Below are 25,801 nucleotides of genomic sequence, written 5' to 3' on the forward strand. Positions count from 1 at the left end.
AGGGTAGAATGTAAAGAATGATCAGCAATTTTCATCAAGAAAGCTGAACTTCATCTCAACACAACCTTTGCTTGAGATACTTGTCTGTACCAGGTGGTCATCAAGGCATATAAACAACTATCTAAGATACGCTGGAGAGAACTTGGCCTGCAGGTTAGGATGGGGAGCCACTAAGTCTCCTTGACTCTACAAACTGACAAGCTTGGTGAGTTAGACCCACACAAATCCCATGCTGGCATATATTCTCACCCTCAGGGTTCCCAGAAAAGATCTGGCTGGTCATTCATGTGATGAATGTATTAAGCTTGGTGTTGAACACCAGTAACTGGTAGTGCTGGTCTCAGCCAGGGGGTGGAATGGCACCTGCCAACACCTCCTCTTGTAAGAACACTCAGAGGTGAGCAAAAAAACCCACTCATGGGGAAAGTCTAAAAAAGCGTGGTCAGAAAATATTGGACTCCAACATAGAGACATGTGAAAGATGTCTATAAATATGCACAGACACCCTTAACTACAAGTTAAGTGTGGCAGCAGATCAGTGCTGTGCACTCTCATGACATGTTGAAAATGCCAGCTCCTGATCACACCATTCTGCAGGTTCCTCATCCCCTGCAAAACTAATAACCTTTAAATCGTGACTATATTCTAAGTTATGTTCATTTCTCCCTTTTGGTATTTAATTGACATGCAATTAAATACTGCCAAGTTTCTGGCACAAAATAAAAAATACTCATGGTAACGCCATAACAACATTTTTACAATCTATATATTTCTGAGCTTTGAGCAACACCAAACAAGTTAACTGTCTTCCCATGAGGGATAAAAGCAGGAAATCTTTCCTGCAAAATGTATTTTGAAGTTAAGATTTTAAAAAATCAACAATGAAAACATTCCTAAGCCCTCATAGACTGTAATGTGACAACCAGCTAAAGATATCAGTTTGCTCAAGAGCTTGCTGTGTTTTGGGGATTTGGCTTTTTTGCCTTCTAGATTCTTCAGTCACATCTGCTTCCTGAAACAAGACTCTTCTTAAATCTCATTTTCAAGACAAATAAAAAGAAAACCCAACACTTTACAAAGTGCACACAGCCACACTGCTGTGCTTACAACGGTTCACAGATTCAGCTTTTTTAAATTAGAAAAACTCAGGGTGAGCTGCTTTCTTGACTGCTTGTTTAGCTGCTCAAATCAACTCAATTACTCATGAGTCACAGGAACATGGAAGAATTGTATGAAAACAGTTCTGCAGGCCTGACATACATTAGTCTAAGCTAAAATGCTCTACACAACTCAACTCTGCTAAAGTGATTCTGCTAAATTCTGAAAAATGGCTTGTTGTTTTTCTGATTACAACTTGCATCACCAGAACCAAATCTAACTTTGAGAAATGACAGCCAGTATTTACCTCAAGCTCCTTCCTTCTGCCCTCATCACATAACATTCACTAACCTCTGTGAAGAGCCACCAGTAAGCTGCCCTCAGTTTTCTAGTGGTTTTCATCTGCTGAAAACCACATGAGACACTGTTTTGAGGGGTAGAGGCAGAGGACATCTGCAGCAGGGCTGTTCACACTGAATGTTTAATCGCAGAGCAACTCAGTCAGGGGTACATGGAGCATCTGCAGGTGTGTTCAGTAAGGAATACTTTCCTGGCTGAGGGCAAAGCAGTAGTCTTGGTGTGCAGGAGAAGTATGTGTGTGTCTGTGTGTGTCTGTGTGTGTGGGTGTGGGTGCAATGTTGTGTGTACCCCAAGGCTCTCCCTTAAACTGTAACAGTAAGCCTGGCGGAAAATGCAGCACTTAAGTAAACATGTTCTCAATTTATAAACCTATGACCTCTGTTTTCAGAGAAGAGGGAATCCTTTCCCAGCTGCAACACCAATTAGACTACAAATAAGATCGACTTCAGAAAAAATGCAGAAAATGGTGAATAATTAAATACCTCTGAATCTGTGAAAAAGTTGTAAAGGAGTACATCATCGAATTCCAAGCCCTTTGCTTCATAAATTGTCAGTACAAGTGCCAAACTAAGTTCCTCAGGTATCTTCTGCTTTGCAGTTTCATTTGCCACTAATACCACCTGCCACAAAATACATTATTAAAAAACCATATTAGGAAACAAAAAGAAGGAAAAAAAACAGTTGCACAGAGAAAGACAAACATTATGATAATACAAGAGCCTTCTCAAAACCAGACAACATTTCACAGAGATATTTCAGCACACTCCACAAGAAAGGTCACAAAGCTGCCACTAGAAGACTGACAAATGCGTGGTATGTGCAGACAGTTTTAGATCTGGTGTAAGAAAATTTGGAGTTAGAAAGGAACAGGTCAGACAATACCCCATGCCAAAAAAAGAACAAAAAGTACCAGACGTATTAAAAAGAAAGAGAAACCAACACAAAAAAGGTTCCTAAGTTTAAAAAGCCTGATTTATCAGTGAGACAAGGGCTTAAAAAAGAAAGTTGTGGGCAGTTCATACAAAATTATTATTTAGCAACAGAACTGGCAGAATCTGCAAAAAGCCTAAGAAAAGCAAACCTGATGTGCCCCAAATTCTATGGATTGTGTTTTCCTTTTGTTGCCCCTCAGCAGAATTGCAAGGTCACTAACGCTGCAGGACTCCAAGACCGTAGGTTTCGGCCCATCAAAGAGACCACGGTCCTGAGGAAGGCGATCAAAAGATTCTGGAAAATAATGCTGGAGCAAATCAACCACTCCAGATGCTAAACGGAGGATGCCTGAAAAAAGCAGAATACAGGTTTTAAACTTCAGCCTGAAGTCCTTGAAAAGAAACTTTTAACAAGATTTTGTTAGAAATTTGGAATCAAGAAATACAACAACAAAAACACTAGTCAGGGAAGACTGAAGCTGTAAGCTTCAATTTATGTTTCTGCCAATTTGAGTGGATGTCATTCTTGGGCCTCCAAAGATCAGAAAACATGCTACATCAGCATGGCAGCATTCTCACAAAATAAAGGTCACAAATGAGAAACAAGTAAGAAAAGCAGAAGCAGCACACCAATGCTGCAAAATCTAGTGCTTTGAGGGTAAGACAACAGAAACAGGTCTGATCATTTGTTAAATTTTCCCTCACACAAACACTATCGAGGCATGCAGTAAGCATGAGTGTTCAAAAACTGAAAATTTTAAAAACATTCATTTTTGGTTTTCCAGTTGAGATGTCAAAAAACAGAACTGACAAATCAGAAAAAGCTGTCCATCTAATCTTTTTGAAAAACAGGCCACATAGAGACTGATTTTGAATTGGCCAGTAGAAAACTTCAATAATTAGTGACATCTGAAGAGCACAGGCGGAAGTTATAAATAAATTTGTTACTGTACCTGAATGGGACCTGTAGTTCTGGTACAACTGATATATCCTTTTCGGTTTCCTAACACGTTGCTTCTTGTTCACAGAGCTCTTGCTTGCGTAATGAAACAGTGACCTCAGGTCACTAAAACGAAAAGCAACTCCTTTCATTATGCTCTGGGCAGTGTCACCAGTTAGAAACATGGCATTAGGGTCATTGATGCACTTCATTAACAGGGCTAGCTCAGCTTGTGTGAAATCCTGTATCTCATCACCATAAAACTCATGGATGGACCACGGCAGCTCCCTGAGCTTTGAAAGTCTTTGAGATAAATTATACAGCAAATCTTCTTCATCAAAGTAACCTCTCTGTGATCGGATCTGCTGATAAAGACAGAAGAGGTGATAGATCTCACTCCTGTCTTCCGTGAAGTTTGGTGATCTCTTTCGGCCTAGCTTTTTGTACTGCTCCTCAGTAAGCTTGCCCCCAAAGCAACTCAGTGCCTCGAAAGAGCCTTTCAGAAAGGATTTTATTTCTTTCCAAACCAGTGCTGGATTGTACAAGCTTTTACCTTTTATCATTTTTGGCCATATTTCATTTGCAAATACATTGTAAGTCACAAAAGTCCAAGGATCACTTTCCCTAGAGCATGCATCTGCAGCTCCTCCATCATCACCATGTTCTGCTTCAAGATTACCTTCTTCATCCTCATCCTGCCAATTTGGAACAACCAAGTCTTCCTGAGGACTCCAACCAACAATGACTCTTTTAAGACTTCCATCTTCATTTCTTGGGAAAAAGGGGTCAGGCATGGATGCATCTAGTAACAGCAACAACTGCTTGGAGGTGACAAACAGTGGAAAATTTTCATCTTTAATGTCTTGTAGCCTGTGAATATTTGGGTCCAGAGGCTTGAAGTGACTGGTCACCTTGGAAGACTTGCTAAGTTCAATGAAATTCCTCTGAACTTCTCGGCACAAGACAGGATTTTTTGTTACGAAGATCTGGTGCAGGTGCTCCAGCCCGTTTGATGCTTCTGCACCACACGTTTGGTCTTCTTCATGGACACCACACGAATTCATTTCTGCACCAGCTGTGCCCACAGAAACCTTTTCATCTTCACTGTCCTGGTCTTGCTCATCACTCACCTGCTCCTCACTTGAATCATCACTCTCGTGTTTTAGTTCACTCTCTTCCTTCCCTGAACTAGCTTTTTCAACATCACTGCACTGTCTCTGCTGCCATGTCTGCCTCTCCAGCAGAGGTCCCTCTGCCAAGGTAGATTTTTCCCAGTATGAATAGAATTTCTTCCAAAGTCTATACAAGCAGCAAGTCGTCTTCCCTGTCCCACTTCGCCCAATTAAAATGATTGGTTCCATAGGCTTTGGATTGAGAGCAATTACTGCATACTCCAACTCCCCAACTCGGAAAGGGTAATCAACAGAAGACTGCACATCATTTATAATGTTAAGTGCCATGTTAGTACTGAAGCTGTGAAATTTCATTATATTGTATTCCAGTTCTGCTGCACTAGCTGGAGGGAAATACTCAGGCATGGTATGTTCTTTTGATTTTTCTGCCTCCATGTCTTCAACATAACAACGTGGAACACGCTTCTGTGCTGTCACACTGTGGTTCTGATGTCCTTCATTTATACCCTTGAGCTTTTTCCTCAAAATGCAGGACAAGCCACGGTTGTAGGAAATACATATATTTTCTAAGGCACGGTTCAGCTTGCAGTGGTCAAGAACAATGGCCCAAATTCTAATTATTTCTGTGTAAACTCTACCTGATTTTTCTGAATGACTTTTTGTCTGTTCTGTCTCCATGATCTTTTCTGGGCTCTCGCTGCAACGAGGAGAAAAGTCAATCGCAAGTTCCCATAGCATTCTTGCACCTTTGCCCAGTTTGGCTTCATACAGCTGGATATCAGCTTTCAAGTGTTTCAGTGGCTTCTGAAGGCCCCTAGACCATTCCCCATTGCCAAGCCGCTTAATTGTCATTATAGTTTTAGCTTTCAGATAATGAGGCACAGCTTTGCTGCTCAAAGTCTTTAGCATTTCAGGAGTGCACTCTATTTCCCAAGTCATGTTATCAAACTGTACATATGCCTCAATATCCAGACTCTTCCCTTTTTCCTCCTCTGGTTCTTCCTTCTCTCCATTAGGCAGGGCCATACTAAATTCCCCTGCTCCCTTCTTTTTCTCCCAGTCATCCCCTTTTCTTTCAGGATGAACTATGCTTTCACAAGGTAGTGAGGAACTCCTTCCCTCTTCCGAATTAGTCTGGGTTGACGATGGGTTTTGCACCAGAGGATGATCCTTTTTCACGGTGTCACTCACTTTCAATTGCTGAATTAAAGCTGTGATTGCCTGCACAAGACTTTCCTGCAGTGTTAAGGAGCTGGTCATTCCTTCTGTTTCCTGCTTTCCCAAATGATCTTTTCTTGTTTTTACAGAACATGGGGTTTTTAAATCATTATGCACTGCATTGCCAGATGGTGCCTTTAATGAGAACCCCGATGAAGAATGCCCTGTGATCTTTGACTGTGAAATCTCAGAAGCTGGAATGGGTTTAGATGTTTTACCCAACTGCCCTGCTCTATCTTGGCGGTGCCTCTTCTTCTCCTGTGCAGCATTATTCCAGGCAAGTAGCAGTGGATCTTTTTTTTTAATTCTATGCATCACATCTTTTCCTGATTTGTTTTTTATGTTAAAGTTAATGTCAAATTTTGCCAATAACTCTGTTATTCTCTTAGTCTGCTTTGAAAATCCTTTCTGGAAAACAATATGCATCACTGTATTTCCATTCTCATCTTGTATGTTTGGATTAAGATATGGAAAGTCAGATGGTCTTGAAGCAAAGAGGTCAAGTAGATAGTTCAGGATGTTTAAACCAGTGCCATCTGAAAGCAGAAGAACAAACAGAAAATAAACTAACTTGCTTTACAAGGCTGCATTGCATGCCAACAATTTTCAATACTTTCTTTTTCTGCTGCTACTAAATTAAAATGAATTTGTTTTAAAAAGAAAAACAAAATCTACATTTCATGCTTATAGAATATGCTTATGTAAAACAGCTCAAAACTGAGCTTTCCCAAGATTCAGGGAAAACAATACAAAGGCAGCAAAGCTTTAGAAATCCCTAGTGCTGCAATTATTCCCATAGCATCATTCAGTTTCATTCTTTTTTTAACCTCCGGGTACAGACAGATTTGTTCATTTTCCAACATCAGCCCTGACTGCTACCCAAGGGACACTGGTGACCTGTCATCCAGACAAGCAGCAGCTCGAGGTAGTGCTCTGGGGTCATTTGGTTCACTTTAATATGCTACCCAGAAGTAATCTGCTGCAGATAACTTTGCTTTAATAAAATAACCTGCAGGAAATCCCAATTATTTCCTTATATTTGAGGTCCCTGGAGCAAGTTCCTACAAAACAAGATCAGCTACCTCCCTGAGGGGAAAGAAAATACATATATATTCTACAGCTTTCTGGATTTCCCCCAGATAATCTATGTGATTTATATGAGACAACATATGTGAAACATTTCTTTTCCAGCTGTAAAACAGTGACATGACAAAATCATTGTAAAGAAATTGCACATCAAAAACTTTACACAGTGAAAAATACTTAAGAGAACATATTGTCATGGGACTTCTTAATCTTTTGATTTAAAAATGACAACCAGCATTACCTATGCTTTTAATATCTCTAAAGCCATTGAATGAAATGTTTGTGCTTTAAAAATGAATAAATTCAATATTTTAAATTATTTTAATCCTTCAACTCAAAAATGTTTTGTTGGGTTTTTTTTTTAAGTTAAAATCAAACCTGATTTGGGGGCTTAATTTCACAGTTTGTCTTAATTTTTTATATTTTTACATAAGCCCTACAGTTCTTTCACTCAATTCTCCCCTGAAGAAAACTTCGCTTGATTTACGACTGAACAAAAACTGATAAACAGATTTCAGATGCCACTGCTGGATTTCCTCCAAAGTCTGCTGCTATTGCTCTAACTCTACCTTTGTTTCTTCCAACATACTTCCACCCCACATATTCCCACCTAGCACTCATTTTACAGGGTTTCAGAGAGGAGCCTTCCTTGACTCCCCTGTGTCACCTGAGCTGCCATTACCTCTCCTCACAGTCCCAGCCACCACCGCCACAAACAAGAGCACATCAGCTTAACAAAGACTGGGTGTATCCTCTGGCCTGCAGACTTTGGGGGCTGAGTGAGACACAGTAAGACAACCTGATCCACTGTCCCTGCAGCAGCAGAAGGGGCAGGGAAGGAATGGGGATGTTGTCAACAGCCAAAGCCTTACCTTTATTATTTAAACAGATGAAAACTGCAGCATGCAAAGGAGTATCTCCTTGTGTAATGGAGAGGTTTCGAGGGTCTGCGCCTTTGGTCAGCAGCAAATACACCACTTCAAAATAATTCTTTCTGAGGCATATTTTTAGTGGTATTTCAGAACTGCTTCCAATCCCATCAGGCAGAGCTGGTGTGAAGGACAGGAAAATACCAGGGTTTAAAACTGATACACTGATCTGCTAACTACAGAAAGTTCTGAACAGAAGCAGTCAGATGCTGATTGCCTGGCAGGTGACAGTAAGCTGCTTCTTTTTTTCACAGCTTTTTACATGTTTCTGTTAAAACACTTTTTGACTAAGAAGATCTTCATCATTTCCCTTTGTCTCCCATTAAACGGAGCAAACAGTCCTTCTGTTGCAATAGGAAGACATAAAGGCCAGAACATATCTTCTCCAAGTCAGTCAGCCACTGACTAAAACAAGAAGCCTCCTTGCACCTCTGGCATTCACAAGGCTTCAACAGGACCATGTGTCCATAGCTTACAGCTAACATCAAGCTATAAGATTAAATGAAATATGCCAGAGTGATCCTAGGAATAAGCTCATGCAAAACAAGTACGATGATGTCTACACTAGTTAAAAAAAGAAAGACATCTGGTCATGCCTTTGAAATCAATTAAGTAGTCCATTCCTTGTAGCATAACAGCAGACTGAACTGAAAGACTGTGTCTTACATTTTCTGTCAGGACAATATTGTGGCTGAAGACATAGAAATTAATGCCCAAAACAAACTACAGGCGCAGGAGCAACAATAGTTCTTGGCCTTTTACCAACCCTAACAGACAAACTTCATTTGATAAACATCTTCCACCCATGTAGCCTTACTAGCTTCCCCATGTCCCACACAGCAGATGCAGCCAATGCACTGCACTCCAACAAGCTGCTGCACTTATACAGAGCCACAAAAAACCCCATGTGTTGGTATTTCTGAGACCATCTTGCTCCCAACATGTCAAATAACATACTAGATCTCTTATAGCACATTAATATTGCAGTTTTTCACCTCCTCGTTCAAGCAAGCATCTCATGAGGTGCACTTGTGTATCCGATCTTTCACACTGTTGGATAATGCTGCCAATGTCAACATCTGAAAGACTGCAGGTTTTGAAGAGTCCTCCACCTGATGGATTTTCCCCATTGGCTTTCCCTGTTAGCAGCAGCAAAACTTTATGCCACATTTGCTTCGCCAGCAACTGTTTTATGAAGCTGTTAGCACAGGCATTGGAGATGTTGCATGAGATTTCTTCAGGGATTTCTACAAGACAGTCAAGACAATGTAACTCACTCAAAGCCATATAATGAAATCCACCTCACTGTAAACAAATTTCAGAATAATTAACACATTAAATTGAAAGTAAGGAACAGCAAAATGTATCTTTCCATCCAAGAAAGTTTGAACATTTTTATGCACCATGAATTTCTGTGCATATTCCATTGGTTTTGAGTGCAAAACACGACATTAAATATAATTAAAAGCACATTATTCCAGTCATAAAAGTTAGAGATAAGAGAAGGAAGGGTAAAAGGGCAATAAGTGTATGTTAGCATCAAGCACAATTTTCACAGCAATTAAGTTTTGTGAAAGGAAGAAATGGGAACTCACTGCACCTTTCACAGAAGACAGCCATTTCAGAAATTGCTTAACTGCATCTTCCTTCAATACATTTTTATTATGTGCTCCATTTTCACACCTGCAGAACTGGACAAACTGTTCCACAACATCCTGGAGAGAATTTGTATCAGCTGTGGCACTTTCCTTCTCTCCTGCAAAACATTACAGAAATTGAAAATCCACTTCCTTGCCAGGATGTTTTCAGGGCAAGACTGTAATGCATTACATCCCAGGGCTCTAAGAAATGTGTAGTGGCAGATTAAAAACAGATGGCTGAAACTTCTACTGCCAATGCCAGTCCTGTGATGGATTTCTGACCCCAAAGGAAATCTGATACTTTCATCAAATACACTCTTGTCCTGGTATTGCCTGGGCTAGAGTTATTTTTCTTCTTAGTAGATGGTATGGTGCGCCATGCTTTGGATGTAGGATGAGGATACTGTTGATAGCACAGTGATGTTTTGGTTGTTGCTGAGCAGTGCTTACCCTGAGACAAGCACTTCTCCATGTCCCATGCTCTGCCAGAGAGCAGGTGCACAAGAAGCTGGGAGGGAGCATGGTCAGGACAGCTGACCCCAAATGTCAAAGGGATATTCCATACCACAGAATGTCATGTTCAGTATATAAACTATGGGGAATTGGCCATGAAGGCACCATTGCTGCCTGGGGACAGACTGGGCATCGGCTAGTGGGATGTGAGCAATTGTACTGTGCATCACTCGTGTTTCTTGGGTTTTATTCCTCTCTCTTTCTGCATTTCATAACTTTAATAATAATAGGAATGGTAGTAACCTACTTTATTTCAAATTTTAAACTGTTCTTATCTCAACCCACCATAGGAGGGAGGGGGAAGTGAGTGAGTGGCTGCTCAGTACTTAGTTGCCAGCTGAGGTCAAACCATGGCTCTGTTTACCATAATTCACTAGGCTGAAAACTGTAATAGCTTCTGTATGCAGGCAGGAAAATTCTGCCTCACAATTACATCATTAGAGTAGATGACTAAACCTGGTAATGTTTGCAGAGCACAGTTTTAATGGGCTTGTCTGATTCCTCAGTGTCACTTCAAAAATACAGCCATAAAAGAATTTGTCCTCTTAAAATTAAAAAACAAAGCCAAAAATATACACCACACCAAAATGTTATCTGCAAATTTAAGAGATATGTATGTAATGGGAAATAGCAGATTTTAAATGATGTCCCAGTAAATGCCCTCAAATAAACACCAAAAAACTTGGCTTGAATTTCCTAAATGCCTTAAGGAATTCAGATACATGAAAGACCAAACAAAACAGTAGCTTTACCTCTTAGGACAAAGAGAGAGACAAGGCTGGTCATCCTTTTAGAAAGAAGGACTAACCTCAGATTGTTAAGCCCCTGTGAAGCTGGAGCTTATTCTCCAGCCTCTCATTTGTACTAAGCTTAGAAAACTCTTGTGGGCTGTGCATCACCAAAAAAACCCCAAAATAAAAAAAAACCCTGGCCACAGAAGACAGGCTGTGCAACCTGAAATGCCAACCAAAGAGATCATTACCACAGAGGTATTGGTGTTAACCTCCTAATGGAGAACCACTGTGCTAAAACCTTCTCCAGAGTAGAGATCTCCATGGCAAAGAAAAAAAACTGTGGGAATTTCTTTGCCAGGAGCCGTAAGCTGCAAGCACAATGAAACCCAGTGTTTTCCAATAAACGTATATGCAATACACACGTGAAAACTGAGATGTAGTCTAAAATCTTTGCTTTATGCCAAGCTTGATTTGAACATCACTTGGACAGCAGCTGCCTTCAGGCAAGGACAAAAAGTTCACTATTGACTGGTAGGAGATCACGGTGACAACTCACAGGGAAAATTACATAAAACACACCCATTACTACTTCTTTGAAATAAAACAATTTTGTACCTAAAGGTCATAATTTTAAAACAGGAAAAGCACACACTGTATGTAGTACCTGTCTGCTTCCCAGAGGAAGTGTGTTTCTCAATGTGCTTGCTGACTTCTTTTACAGCATCAAAGTTTTTGTTCTTTTTCAAGATATCTATGACATATCTTGATCGTGCATCTGGAACAGTGGGATCAACCCCAAAGTTCAGGAGCATGATCACATCTTCTGTTTGTCCTAAAGCAATACATGAATAAAAATTAGAGGAAGAATAATTCACATTGTTCAGGAGTTTTGTTCTGTTTTCCTTTTTATTTTTAATTACCTGGCACAATTTCTAGCACAATTTTAACTTTAAAAAGTCTAAATTTTTCCAGTGTCATAAGCTGACAGGGTGATGATCAGTCGAAGGTTGGACTTGAAGATCTTGGAAGCCTTTTCCAAACTTAATGATTCTGTGATTGTATTCTATGATTTTAGGGTTTATAATATTTATAATATATAGCTATAAAGAAATAAACTAATAGATACATGTAAAGCTATATGTTTTCTACTAATATATATAATATATAAAGATAAAAAATAAAATAAATAATTACATACTAAAATATATACTCTCTTTATAAAAAATACCATATGAATATTACTAAATAAATTTTAAACATCAACCCATAAGTCTGGTGTTACCTAGGCACTGATGTTTGCTTCCTGTTGCCACCTCGTGGGCAGAGTAAGAAATACAAGGGAAAAAGCTAGGCTCATAAATGCCACAGAAACTGTGAAGGAAAGCATTTCGTTTTCCTCCTCTGACAAGGCTGCTATCTAGGTCTTAAATTTTAACCTATTTAAAGGAACAGGAGAGGCCTGACAGCAAGTTGTATCTTACTTATCCAGGAATTTTGTGATCCTTTAAAAATTTTGTAATGAACTATGTTTACTTAGGTAAGGAATGTTTGACTGTGTCATTTTAGTTGGTTTTTCATTTAGATCTGTGTTGGCTGAGTGTCAGTAGAAAACCCTGAGAAATTACCTCACTGACCTGCAGAAAGAAACTCTGTGGATCCATGCCCCTTAGAGAACTTAATAGTTGAAGAACAAAATTCAATAAAGGATTGCCTAATGGTGTCATGTAACTAGAGAAGAATTAAATGCCATCGAACAAGAAAGGTATCTTGAGAGAGTTAAGGAGTCAAAGGCCTATACAATCCAGAAAACGTGATTAATACTTTGAAGGTGCAGTAATGGAGCCAATTCATAGGCTTACACACCCCAGAAAACTTAATCGATAGTAATTGTCTAACCAGGACAGCAAATGTAATAATAAAGCACTGTTTAGCTGGATAAAATTTGGGTTATCCATTAAACAAAGATAGATGAGATGCTCTGGTGGTAATTAGGAGGAACAAAACACCTATACCATGATGCAAGAAATTGGGAGGGCTTTTGGGAGTGTCTATAAAAAAACTGTTGGATGTTATAATGTATATAAATGAATGAAAATTGTTGTTTCTTTGAATATGTCTGTGGCAAATAAATTCCCAATATGTTCCCAATTTTGACACAACATTGTTATTAGGAATGTTCATCTCACAGCTTTTTGCTGTGAGATTTAAAACTCCTCATTTCAGGCCTCCAGGTGGTCTAACATGATTTTAAGGGCACATCAAAATTCAAAAGGTAACTTTTGTGATTCTAAAAACTGCAGCACACTTGTGAGAAAATCCTAACCAGCCAAACCAAAGAGCAGAGGAAATGGTCACACATAAGGCACACAAATTTAAAAAAGAATTCTTGAAATGTTTAATTATCAGTTGCCACTACAGGTCTACATTCAGATACTTTCTCATTTTCTTCCTTAGCATGAAACAGTAAACACCAGGGTCTGAAACTTTCTTCCATTATAGATTTTGCCATATGAAAACAAAACAACACACACACACACAGAAAATTGTACGTACTGCGTTTCTGTGAATATTCACTGGAAGAGGCCACAATATGAAGCAGGGTCTGTCCATCTCTGTCTTTCTGGTTGATCCTATCCTTCAGCTCTGGCCTCCAAGTCAGCAACCATCTGAACAGACGGTTCTTTGCTGAAATGATAAAAAAACGCTCTTAAAGAAACAGATCCTGGGGTTTTTTCCCCTATGGAGTGGCAAGATGCAAATCTATTACACACAAACTGTTGCTCCACACTGAGATGGCAGGAAGAAACACTGTACCTTTTTTAAAGCTGATATATTTGGGTTACAGAAGACCCATATCAATCACACTTTTGCTTCAAACCACAGAAGAGAACAATTATATTAGGTTTCAACCACTATCAGGCATGGGTGATCAAATAGAGTGTTTACAACATTTCTAAGCAAGTGCTTTATTGGCATGTGCAAGATTATACCTAGATGACCTGACCTGAGTTGTTGGGACTTTCTTTTAATTTAAAAAAGGTCTAGCTGTCAGTTCTCTGATAAAAGCCAGCATTGTTTTATTTTAGCTGCAGATGTCACTCACTTGCTTTGATACACAGTCTGATAACAGCATGCAGCGGATACACTCCGATGGACTCAGCCTTGGCCCCAATAGAAATCAGCCACTTGACTAACTCTGCTACCTCCTGCAGCTTCTCACCGCGACCATACAACTCAGAAGTCTGGTAGCAAAGAGAACAATTACAACACATTATTTTTACATACACAAAAAGCATTTCTTTTTTAATATTTTCCATATTTTCATGACGAGAATCAGTGGAACAACAACCAAGCCATATTCACTGTAAAATTGAACTATTTATTTCACAGACTTTCATAGAACGGGCTTGGGTTGGAAGGGACCTTAAAGATCATCTAATTTCAACATCCCTGCTGCCAGCAGGGATACCTTTCACTACAACAGGCTGCTCAGAACTCCATTCAACCTGGCTTCAAACACTTCAAGGGATGGGGCATCCACAACTTCTCTGGGCAGCCCATTCCAGTGCTTCACCACCCTCTGAGTAAAGAATTTCTTCCTAATATCTCAACTAAACCTACTGACTTTCAGTCTGAATTCATGCCCCCTTGCCTGTCACCATATGCTCTTGTAAAAAGTCTCTCACCATCTTTCTTGTAGGCTCCCTTCAGGTACTGGAAGGAGCAACTAGGTCACCACAAAGCCTTCTCTTTTCCAGGCTAAACAACTGTAATTCTGTCAGCCTTCCCTCACAGGAGAGGTGCTCCATTCCTCTGATCATCTTGGTGGCCTCTCCTAGACTTAATCCAACAAACTGATATCAGGAATAGAGTAGCCAGCAGGACCGGGGCAGCAAAGGTCCCTCTCTACTTGGCACTGGTGAGATCACACTGCAAATCCTGTGCTCTGTTCTGGGCCCCCCACTGCTAGAAAGAGATTGAGGTGCTGGAGCGTGTCCAGACAAGGGCAGTGGAGCTGGTGATGGGTCTGGAGCACAAGTCTGATGAAGAGAGGCTGAGGAAGCTGGGGGTGTTTAACCTGGAGAAAAGGAGGCTCAGGAGAGACCTCACTGCTCTACAGCTTCCTGAAAGGAGGCCGTAGCCAGTTGGGGGTTGGTCTCTTTCACATGTCCCAGGTGAAATAAGGAGAAGAAATGACTTTAACTTGTGCCAGCAGAAGTTCAGATCAGATATTAGGAAAAAAATTTCACTGAAAGAGTGGTCAGGCATTGGAATAAGTTGCCCAGGGAGGTGCTGGAGTCACCATCTCTGGAAGTGTTCAACAGGCATCTGGATGTGGCACTTGGGGTTTAGGGGAGATTATAGTGGTGCCGGGTTGATCTTGAAGGTCTCTTCCAACCTCAATGATTCTGGGATTCTGAGAAAACACACAGCCTGAGCAGAAGCCAGCTGAATTTAAAATATGTTCTTGCAAGGACTTAATGAAGATGAAGCACAGTCTACAAGGGGTAGAGCAATATAGGGTACTCTGGAGGTGTGCAGTAGAAGCTAGGATGGAAATTGAGACAATATGCCAGAAGGATCAGGACATGAGGAGGTGGTCGGAAACAGTGTTCAGACAAAACTTCTCCATTTGTGCCAGTCATCTCTTTAAATAGCAGTTTTCACACATGCTTCCAACGTTTACAAATAAATATTTTTTTTCTAATACCTCATGCCAAATTTTGACTGGCAAGAATACTCTTTGAGCACAGTTATCAAATCAAAATATAACAGATTACAGGGAGAATGTAGCAGCAGCAGGGGAAGTTCGAGCTGTCAGAAAGCCATATTTTCTAATTTTCACAAAAGAGAATCAGCACTTAGGGATTTTTCATCTTGATTCTTTCAGCTTGCCATGTGCACAACAAACCCACCAGAACAGACAGACTGGTTGGGCCAGTTCAACAAAAAAAGGACGTACTATTTTGAAAGGCTGCCCGCTTTTCCTATCTCAATGAGGCATTTTGCTTTGCTTGTCCAGGAAGATACTTTGCTAAGACCCTCTGCATGGGTCTTCTGCTGTGTTGCCATGCTTCATTTCCAGAGTGGAGTTACTCTGCTAGCACTGGCACAGCACATCTGCCTAATGATACCCAACCAAGACACATTTGCATTTATCCATTCACTAATTCTTCTTCTATCCCTAAAAACAAGCCTGGGAAGAGATGTGAATTTACTTCCTTTGCATTACCCTCAGAATTACTCCTGCTCACTCTGTCAGGCACCTAACTGAAATACAATCATGGAAAAAGCACCCATTTGAAATTATTATGACAAGTACCACAAGCACTCCAACAGCCAAATGGCAAATTCTAGCATATTCCACAAATATGCCTTAAACCTTAACTTGCCAGGCAGTAAACACCAAGCAAAGGTCCTGTGTAGCCTACAGCTAACATCTTCCAAAGTTCCTGCCAGGGAAGAAACTTGTAAGAAATACAGAAATTATTTGCTGTGAGGGTGGTGAGGCACTGGAACAGGTTGCCCAGGGCAACTGGGATGTGGAAGGTGCCTCTGCCCATGGTGGAACTTTAACATCCCTTCCAACCCGAATCATTCTAGGTAGGACTCTATGGTAAAGCCCAATGGAATTTCTCAATTTCTCACACACATTGTGAGATGCCTTTAGAAAGCTGATATGTCGCTGCTATGGAAACTGGCTGCTCCTGAGTTGCAGAGCTGGTGAACTCCCAGCAGCTCCTGGCTCACAGAAAACTGCCAACTACACCTTTGTAATACTAATACACCATGGAAATACTAAATTTCTTTCAGAAATATTACATTACATGAAGTTAAATTTTCAAATGAATAGATGATAAAGCATAATCATAAAATGTCTGTATATTACTTTTCATTTTATTTTTCTTGGTTCGAGATGGAAAATCTCTCACTAAAGTGATCAGGAAGAAAAGAAATAAATACAAGGAAAAAATAAAAAACACTACTTTACCTCAAAGAGATTCTTCAGAGATACCTGGTTAACTCTGAGATCATGGGGCAACTCTTGCTTCTCAGACAACAACAACAGACAAGACTGAAAAAAAAATCCCAAACATTAACACTCGTATAAGTACACTTAAAACTTTGTTTTTCACTGCGTCATCAGATCTTGTAGGAAAACTACCACAGGCTAACAGTATTTCAGATCTTTTCATAAGATCCCAACTGAATCTCTCTTTCTAATTTTCACCTGAATTCATGTAATACACAGTAGAGTGTAGGAAGCTGCAAGTGATGAAAGTTTCCTCAGAAATAAAAACCATGTAAAAAGGTTAGGTTCTAAAAGAGTCTCCAATACTTGGAATACTTCCAACACTTGGAAGTAACCCTTTGCTTTAGGAATGGACCTTTACATTGGGTACAAGACTCTCCAGCTAACACCAACATCCCAAGCAGAGAGCAAGAAATAAATATTGTATCTTCTTCTACTTTCTTCTTTTTTCTCAGTTTCTCTAAAAGACTTTGCCTTGCTCCTTGAAAACCCACCAAGCTTCACCAGAGGACAAGGGAAGAACTATGGATGCCATTTACTTGGACTTCTGAAAGGCCTTTGATACAGTCCCCCACAAGTCTTAGGTCTAAATTGGAGAGATATGAGTTTAATGACTGGACTGTTGGATGGATAAGGAACTGGCAGAATGGCTGCACCCAAAGAGCTCTAGTCAATGACTTACTGTCCAAGTGGAAACCAGTAGTGAGTGGTGTCCCTCAAGTGCCTGTACTGGGACCAGTACATTCATTATCTTCACCAATGACATCACCACTCAGACTGTGGGGTGCCCTCAATCACTCAGGCAGTTTGCAGATGGCACCAAACTGAGTGATGCAGTTGACAACGCTCGAGGGAAAGGGATGCCATCCAGAGGGACTCTGAAAGGGTTGAGGAGCAGGCCCAGAGGAACGCCAGGAAGTTCAACAAGGCCAAGTGCAAGGTCCTTCACCTGGGTCAGGGCAATCCCCAGTATCAATACAGACTGGGGAAGAAGGACCTGGGGGATAATGGTGGATGAAAAAATAGGACAAAAGCCAGCAATGCGGCTTGCAGCCCAGAAAACAAACAGTATCCTGAGCTGCATGAAAAGTAGCATGGTCAGCAAGTCAAGGGAGGTGACTCTACCTCTCTACTCTGCTGAGACCAGCCTGGAATGTTACATCCAGCTCTGGGGTCACCAGCACAGAAAAAACATGGATCTGTTGGAGTGAGTCCAGAGGAGGGCCACAAAAATCATTAGTGGGATGAAGCACCTCTCCTATGATGAAAGGCTGAGAAAGTTGGAGTTATTCATCCTGGAGAAGGTTTCAGAGAAACCTTATTGCAATAAGGTCAATATAAAAATGGGGTTTAGAAAAAAGACTTTTTAACAAGGCATTTGTGACAGGACAAGAGGCAACGGTCTTGACCAGAGAGTATGTTTTTATTGGACATAAGGAAAAAATTTTTTATGATACAGGTGGTGAGGCACTGGGACAGGCTGCCCAGAGAAGCTCTGAATGCCCCATCCTTAACAGTGTTTATGGTCAGGTTGGACAGGCCCTTTACAATCTGATCTAGTGAAAGATGTCCCTGCCCACAGCAGGAGGCTTGGATGGGAAATGTGGGGCTGCAGTGAGTCCACAGCTCTAGTGTGGATCCTCCATAGGCTGTGGTTCCTGTCAAAAGCCTGCTCCCTCATGGTGTCTCCACAGGCTGTGTAGCACGATACTCTACCCTAAATGGTGGTAAAACAGCTTGAACTTTACCTAAATTGTAAAAGTTATCAGTGATGGATAGAGAAGGGAGAGTCACACTGCTTATGGTGTTGAAGAATGCTGAGACCCGCCTGAATCATCAATCCCAAAGTTACACATTCTGAGGATGTGAAAAACAATGTTTCCTGACAGAAACTGGTACCAGTGACGATGCAGCAAAGTTCCTGATAAAGGAACCAACAGGTGATACTACTGATAACTTATCGAAAGCTGCTAAGCTGACACAGCCAGCCTAGAAACACATGACTGACAGTCACTTTATACTATAAAAGCACAGTCAACACTTTTTAAAGGCAGGGTCTTCTAACAAACCCCTTCCTGAAGTGTGTGTGTAAATTCCTCCCTTGAGTGGAGATTCCCCTCAAGGTTACTCCTGGAGGCTGAGCAAAAGAGTTTTGCCCATGGCCACTGGCATGGGTGAGTAACATCAATCTCTACTTAATAACTATTTTGCTATCTTTAATACCTACGCGTCAATATTGCTTCAATAAATAGTACATTATACTTACTAGCTGCTATAACTATCTATACTGTGAGGTAAAAAATTTTGATTAAAGTATTTTAGTCTGATCATTATCATTGTCAATTTAAGTAAGTTATTTATTTTATTCATATAGATATATTTGGTTTGTCATCCTTAATCCTGTGGGACAAAGTTGTATAGAGGCTCGATTACACATATATAATCCTTTAAACATAAACCATTCACCAAGGCTGGGAGTAGGACTGGATCCAGCCACACCCAGGCACCTCTCTGAGGAGTCTGGAAAGCAAGTGGGTCCCTTCTGAACCTTATGACTCAACAGGAGGTTTTCCCTGATAAACCCCAACTGAAGCTTCCACTTTGCTTGTGACAGGCTGCAAAGGAGCCCCTTGCTCTGGGCCTGGAGCACCTCCTCCTTCTCCTTCTCCACCCCCGGGGCTCACAGGGCTGTTTCTCTCATTTGAATACTATTGAATTGAATAATGACTCTAGGTCGCACTATAAGAGACAACAGACAGCAGCACGAGACAAGTAGGATTTCAAGTCCATCGTATCCCTTTCAGAAAGGAATTTCAGGAATTATTTATCACTAAAAGCATTTTTCAAAGTCTTAAAAATCAAGACATTTGAACCAGGCAGCAACATATATTCACAGTTTTGGCTTTTAAAGGTAACGCGAGCTTATGCTGAAGAGGTAAGACAAGAATGCCCAACATCCAGTGGGAGGTGACATGGTGACACAGTGACACACTTACCCGCCACTTCCCTTTCTGGGCCAGCCTTTCTATCACCGCTTGCCAAATCAGTGCATCGAAACTTGCACTGAAAATGTAATCATATGCAGGGTGGAAAGTTGGCGGCAAGATTCGGTCATCTGCAAGAATAAGCAATAGAGAAAACTATTTGGTACACACAGCACTTCAAATGTTGGAGTCTCCAACTAAATTCATCGCACTGTGATAATTTTAGCACTGACTAATACCCAGGGGATTGCCCAGTGGGGGCTTAAGAAATGCTGGTCACACAACTGATTTAGCACCCTGTTATCAGTCACCAGACTTCATTAAACAAGGGCAAAAAAATTAATTCCTGCTCTCAGGAAACACCTCAAAGCCCCAAGACATTGAGGCTTCAACGAACCTCATGGCAGGTCTCCCACTTACGGGTCAACCAGATACTGACTGCAACAACTAATCAAGGGGCTTAACATGGGGCTACAGGCTCAAGAAAAGGCAGCAGAGGCACAACCTGAAATCTTCTGGCATGCCTGCAGGCCCATCAGACGAAGCATGTTAAACAGACTAAAAAACAAGCAGAGGAGGAGAGACTGAGAGGAGGACAGGGAGACTTAGGGTGGACATTGCTCAAAGAAACACACACAGTGCCACAGGAAGGTCACATTTCCTCTTTCCATTGCTGTCCGTTACTAGCTGAGGGAAAGTCCTCCACACTGAAATACACTGCACTGTAAAAATGTTTTAACCGCCTATCTTCTAATTATCTTCAAATCTATCTAGCTAAAAGAAAAGCAGAGTGGTCTGGAGAAAACACACTTAAAGCCTCCAGGATCTGGAGCTCCAAACCTCCAATTTTGTCTCCCTGACTCTAAATTTTGACTTTTTCTAACTATTCCATAATTGAAATGTTCCTGTGAGACAACTCGCTCCCCTGCAGTGTTTTGAGATTGTTGGCATCTGCTGTATACAAAATGGACCAAGTTCACCACATCCTCAATATACTCATAATCCTCAAATGGACCTGAGGCACTGAAGGATCAAAGGAATGATCTCACAAAGGACATGCTACTAAGTGTTGTCATCACTACTGGAAGGCTCTTAGAAAAATTAAGCTCTTAATTTGAGTTTACCATTGACGCTTATGAAGATTCCTGCTATAAACTCAGCAATTTGAGTTCGATCTGCAGAAGAATTCAGGAGAACCAAACCTCTGTGGAACATAGCAACTGCCTCATAAGACATTGATAACATGATTAATGAGTAGCCAGCTCTATAATAAGCCTGGAAAAAAAAGGACAATAAAAAGATATTGGGAAAATATTCAGAGATATTTACTACAAAACAAAATGTTGTAATTTTTTTTTTATATTCTCACATTATGTTATAAAAATGACATGTAGTACTATTTCTACAGCTTCTTATACACAGATCCAAAAAAAAAAGTGCAATAACTATTCTATTCTAATCTCTTGAAATTTACAATATTCTGCTGATATTATCACGAATACTAAAAGTGATAAATCCTGAAATACAAAGCTTGGAAATTAGCTACAGGTTGAAAGACACACTTTCAGCAGCTGTATGTTAACCTCCTCTGGACAAGACTGGGGTTTTTTGTGTCACAAGGTCCAGAATATATATTTATGTTTCCACATCACTGCGTTTTGCAGTATTTCCCACACTGCATATATTCTTCAGCCAACAGCACCTGAATGTGTTTATATGCACCCCTGAATTAGGTTGTACCGGCTCAGGGTCACAGTGGAGTTCATTTGTTCAAATCAAATAACTGGCATGCTGCAACACAGCACAAGTTAAAAGGGTATTTGGATGCAATTTTACCATATCTAAATCAAAAACGTTCTACTAAAGCCTCTGGGAGTCTTTAGTGGTTAGACCAGAAGACTGTTTATTGCACATAAAAGCCAATCCAAGAGTATGCCTCCATATCATAAATACTGTACAACTCCTACTTATTCCTAACAGATGGCTATTTGAGTCAAGGTGTACTTAATCAATGTGTATTTAATCACAAGCTAAGTGTAGTGTATTGTTCTGTTCACTGGAAATACAATAGGACCACAATCACCAAGTACCACTCCCAGGAACTGGCGACTTATTAACAGGTAACCCTTGTTTGGGATATTAATAGCTACATTTCTTGAAAGCATTGGTACCTCTCTCAAAAGAAGATAATTACACTTTTATTAAAAAAACAAAAAAGCATGGAAGGCATGCAAAAACTGTCAGCTTAAGCATCTGAATACCTTAACATACTCCGGATCCCACTGTAAGCTTTGGCGGGCTAAAACCATTGAATCCTTCCATTTGCCCAGGCAGTACAGGGCAGTTGATTTGTTGCACAACAACACAGCTATGTCCCGGGAGCACCTAAAGATATGGTTTTAGCATTACTGTTTATTCACTTGAAAAAGGATCATACTGTATAGTTAGCGATATGAAAAAACTGAAAAAATTACACATTCACCCACGTAACAAAACTAGAGGTAAAAAACGTAGTTGTAGATAATAAAGATAATTTGAATATTGGCTATAAAATGTCTTAGAGACATCCTAATTATACCTTAGTGATACCCATAATGATAACCTGGTCTCTTCTGAAGCAGAAAGCCAACCCACTGGAATAATGAAGTATGAGGATTTAGAAAGAGTTCAGACCACCTCAATACACCTACATATGGCTCAGTGAAAGCCAGCAGCCGGGAATAGGGGAAAACAGACACATGAATGGAAGCTGTGGGATGGAAAGAGTACTAAACTCACCAAAAAACAACCTCAATGCATTTTAGCTTATCACCACATGGTGAAGTCAACAGAAAAATCCACATTTAAAATAAATGACTGGCTGGTGTTAAGTTAGGTTAACAGCAGTGTTAATATACAGTAGTAATGAATACTTAATAGTCAACATAATACTCAGCTATTTAATCATTAATAACATTAACAACTGATGTTAACTGAGGAGAAGCACTTAACATCTGGAAAGAAACACCCAAAGGAATTTTCTGCTGAAAAATTATTTTTAACAAGCCTCAGAATACTAAGAAGACCAAATAACAAGAACAAAGCAACCTGCAAGAATCATTTTACAGATAATCAAATGACTCATGTAACAACAGGCCAGGACATGGCAAAATCACAGCAGGATTAATCCACAACATGTCAACAAAGAAACAGAAGTAATTTAACAGAAACCAGAGCAGTTTATGGAAAATCAATTTGAGCTTTAATTGCACTAACTTGTAATTGAAATTTATGTAAAAATATTCAGATTTAAGTCATTAATTAATCTCCCACATACATGTAATGAACAGGGTAACTATAAAAAGATACAAGAATATCAAGTGTTAGGCCAAAAAATAGAGTTTTGAATTAACTGTACAACTGTACATCTTAACATATTTCAGGCTTGTCTTGTGGTTTACATCTCACAATTCAAGAATACTTACGGGACCCATTGCATTAAATAACCAAGCGTTTGTAGAGCTTCATCATAGTTTTTGATGGCCAAAGAGTAATTTCCATTTTTAAAATCCTGGTTCCCAGCTTGCCTCTTCAACTGTGCATATGTCATGGGATCCATGCTAAGGAAAACAAAAAAAAAAAATTAAAAAAACAAAACCACTGACTTATTAGACACTTCTTTCTCTAAAATTGACTTAAATTTTTATCTTAGTTTTTGCATATTTGAAAAGGAGGACAAAAGAGCACATCTTCTCTGTTTGCTGCAGTTGGAATAGTAAAATAGAACTCAGATGACAGCCTCATCTTTGCTGTTGATGTCAACTTCCCACCTATTTTTTAACAAACTTCAGCTAACCAGATCTACCACCCATTTTTTTCAGTTTTTCTCCTCAGGTCTTACACTGTATCTTTTAAATTAAGATTCAAAATTATTTCAATGTGTGCACATAAACTCAATGCAGGAGGAAACATCTGAGAAAACAAACAGCATTTATACACTTAAGAAACACATGAAGCTATACATTTCAATTTATGAAACACAAAACTCATTTACTTGCTTTTTATTTATGACTTTTTTTGTCCAGGTCCTTTGTCTAGACACTCAACAATCCAATGTATACAAAACTACTTAGAAACTTAATTACTGTAAGAAAATATTCTAACATAGTATAGTAATGGTGCGTGAGGCCTTTGAATCACACTTAGACAGTTAAGAAAATGAAAATAGGAAGCGGCCAAAGAAAACAAACGTTGAAACCAGACTCAACTGTAACTTACTGAACTTATTTCATCATTAAAATTCTAAAATCAGGGTCATTAAACAAAACTAATCACATGGTCAGGCAGCTAGATGAAAGAAACAAACACAAGAGGAAAACCAGCTACATGTTGAGAAACAGCACACTAGAAACAGGCAAGAGAAATATCCAATGGTAAAGTGTTGTGTAGAATCATTCTTCACAGATTGATTTTATTATTAAAAGCTGTTTCCATTACCTGTAAAAACCTGTATGAATCTCACAAATCTCGGTGCAATTAAGTAAGACTAATTCACCAAATAGGAATGCACAGATTTCCTTATTATCCAGGTATTAACAGGCCTGTAACAAAACCCATAAAATCTGTAACCTTTGCAACCTGCTAACATAATGTCAAGGTTTAGTCTTGGCAGGCAGCTAAACACCTCACAGACCTTAGCTCACTCCCCCAATCCCCGAGTGGCATCGGGGAGAGAATCAGGGGAAAAAAGTAAAATTTGTGTGTTGACATAAAGAGAGTTAACAGGACAGAAAAGGAAGGGAAAATACTAGTACCAATACTACTAATAATAAACTAATAATAAACTTAGAATATACAAAACAATGAATGCACATTGCAATTGCTCACTACCCGCTGACCAATGTCCAGCCAGTTCCTGAGGAGCAGCCCCTGGACAGCTTTCCCTCCTAATTTATATACATGACGTTCTATGGTACAGAGTATCCATTTGGCCAGTTCAGGTCAGCTGTCCTGGCTGTGTCCCCTCCCAGTTTCCTGAGTCCCCCTGCAGCTGACAGGGCAGCATCAGAAGCTGAAAAGTCCTTGACTTAGGGCAAACACGGCTCAGCAACTACTAAAAAAACGTCAGTGTGTTATCAACACTAACCTCATACTAAATCCAACACACAGAACTGTACCAGCTACTGAGTAGAAAATTATCCCAGCTGAAAGCAGGACTAAAATATCTGCAAGATCTCTTGACAACAGAGCAAACTAGGTATTTTTAAGTATATGAATTTACAGACAAAGCAAGAAACATTACTGACGTATTTTCTCTGTAGTATTCCTCATAACGAGCCTGAAACACTGAGAATTGGGGCTGTCTTGTGAACACAGAGGTATGATGAGGCACACTATGGATGGTACTGTGCCTTCACATCTATCCAGGCACAAAAAGCACTTGTCAGGCTCAAAATGAACTAAGCAGACAAAAGAGCAGCAGCCCACAACTCTGAGGAGGCAACAGCAGAAGAACCAGGTGCAACCATAAAGCTCAGATCCAAACTTCTTCAGACTGACTGGGAAATGACCTGTCAGAAGTTATGTCTTAATTAAACAAATAAACAGTCCATGCTAATGTCTGTAATCAAATCATCACCTTGCTAATTCCAGGGAAGCACCAAGAACAGATTAAATCCTGGCTAAAAATTAAATTGAAGAAAAAGAGGTCCCATCTACATGGGGGAGATAAAACAACCAGTCATGCTAGAGGAGTAATTTTTACATTTATCCCAGGCAAATTAAGTAATCACTTTACTGAGCAACGTATGTACAGCATACACTTTAAAAATACTACTTCTCCAGACAGCCAATTAAGTGTACTCATAACATATTCAGGACTTCTTTTACACTGCATGGTATGAGCATTATCAAGGTGAGGAAAAAGGAAAAAATAGAGCAACAGAACAAAGGAAAAAAAACAAGTGCTAAAAGATGGTTCTACCTCATCTTTTGTGTAATTCTTTCAGATTTCAATTCTTTATCATCCAAAAGTTTGAGAAATTATTATCTCAAGAATAATACCAAAATAGTTCAGCTACACAGCAGTTTCTTCAAGAAAGAATACATGTGAACCGGTGGTTTTCTAAATTATGGCTGAATTTCAAGGTTTTTCTTTTTTTTTAAGAAAACTATGCTGCTGCTCAGTGTGATTTTTTCCCCCAGAATTATACTTTTATCTT

General features: G+C 39.8%; 1 protein-coding gene across 4 annotated transcripts in view; it reads right to left on the minus strand.

Annotated features, from left to right (window-relative positions):
- The window catches only part of TRANK1 (tetratricopeptide repeat and ankyrin repeat containing 1), a 49,580-nt gene that overhangs the window by 16,368 nt on the left and 7,411 nt on the right, over positions 1-25,801 (minus strand). For all 4 annotated transcript variants that reach the window (XM_039548602.1, XM_039548603.1, XM_039548604.1 and 1 more), the window contains exons 2-15: positions 23,066-23,200; positions 21,863-21,986; positions 20,726-20,876; positions 19,614-19,732; positions 16,576-16,659; positions 13,687-13,825; positions 13,137-13,268; positions 11,248-11,415; positions 9,297-9,452; positions 8,692-8,943; positions 7,640-7,816; positions 3,344-6,217; positions 2,540-2,739; positions 1,941-2,078 (exon numbers count right to left, since the gene is read on the minus strand). In XM_039548602.1, the coding sequence (XP_039404536.1) occupies positions 1,941-2,078; positions 2,540-2,739; positions 3,344-6,217; positions 7,640-7,816; positions 8,692-8,943; positions 9,297-9,452; positions 11,248-11,415; positions 13,137-13,268; positions 13,687-13,825; positions 16,576-16,659; positions 19,614-19,732; positions 20,726-20,876; positions 21,863-21,986; positions 23,066-23,200 (4,849 nt within the window). The remainder of the gene's footprint in view (positions 1-1,940; positions 2,079-2,539; positions 2,740-3,343; positions 6,218-7,639; positions 7,817-8,691; positions 8,944-9,296; positions 9,453-11,247; positions 11,416-13,136; positions 13,269-13,686; positions 13,826-16,575; positions 16,660-19,613; positions 19,733-20,725; positions 20,877-21,862; positions 21,987-23,065; positions 23,201-25,801) is intronic.

The sequence above is a fragment of the Corvus cornix genome, chromosome 2 (assembly GCF_000738735.6).
Source record: "Corvus cornix cornix isolate S_Up_H32 chromosome 2, ASM73873v5, whole genome shotgun sequence".
In the NCBI taxonomy this organism is placed as follows: Eukaryota; Metazoa; Chordata; class Aves; order Passeriformes; family Corvidae; genus Corvus; species Corvus cornix.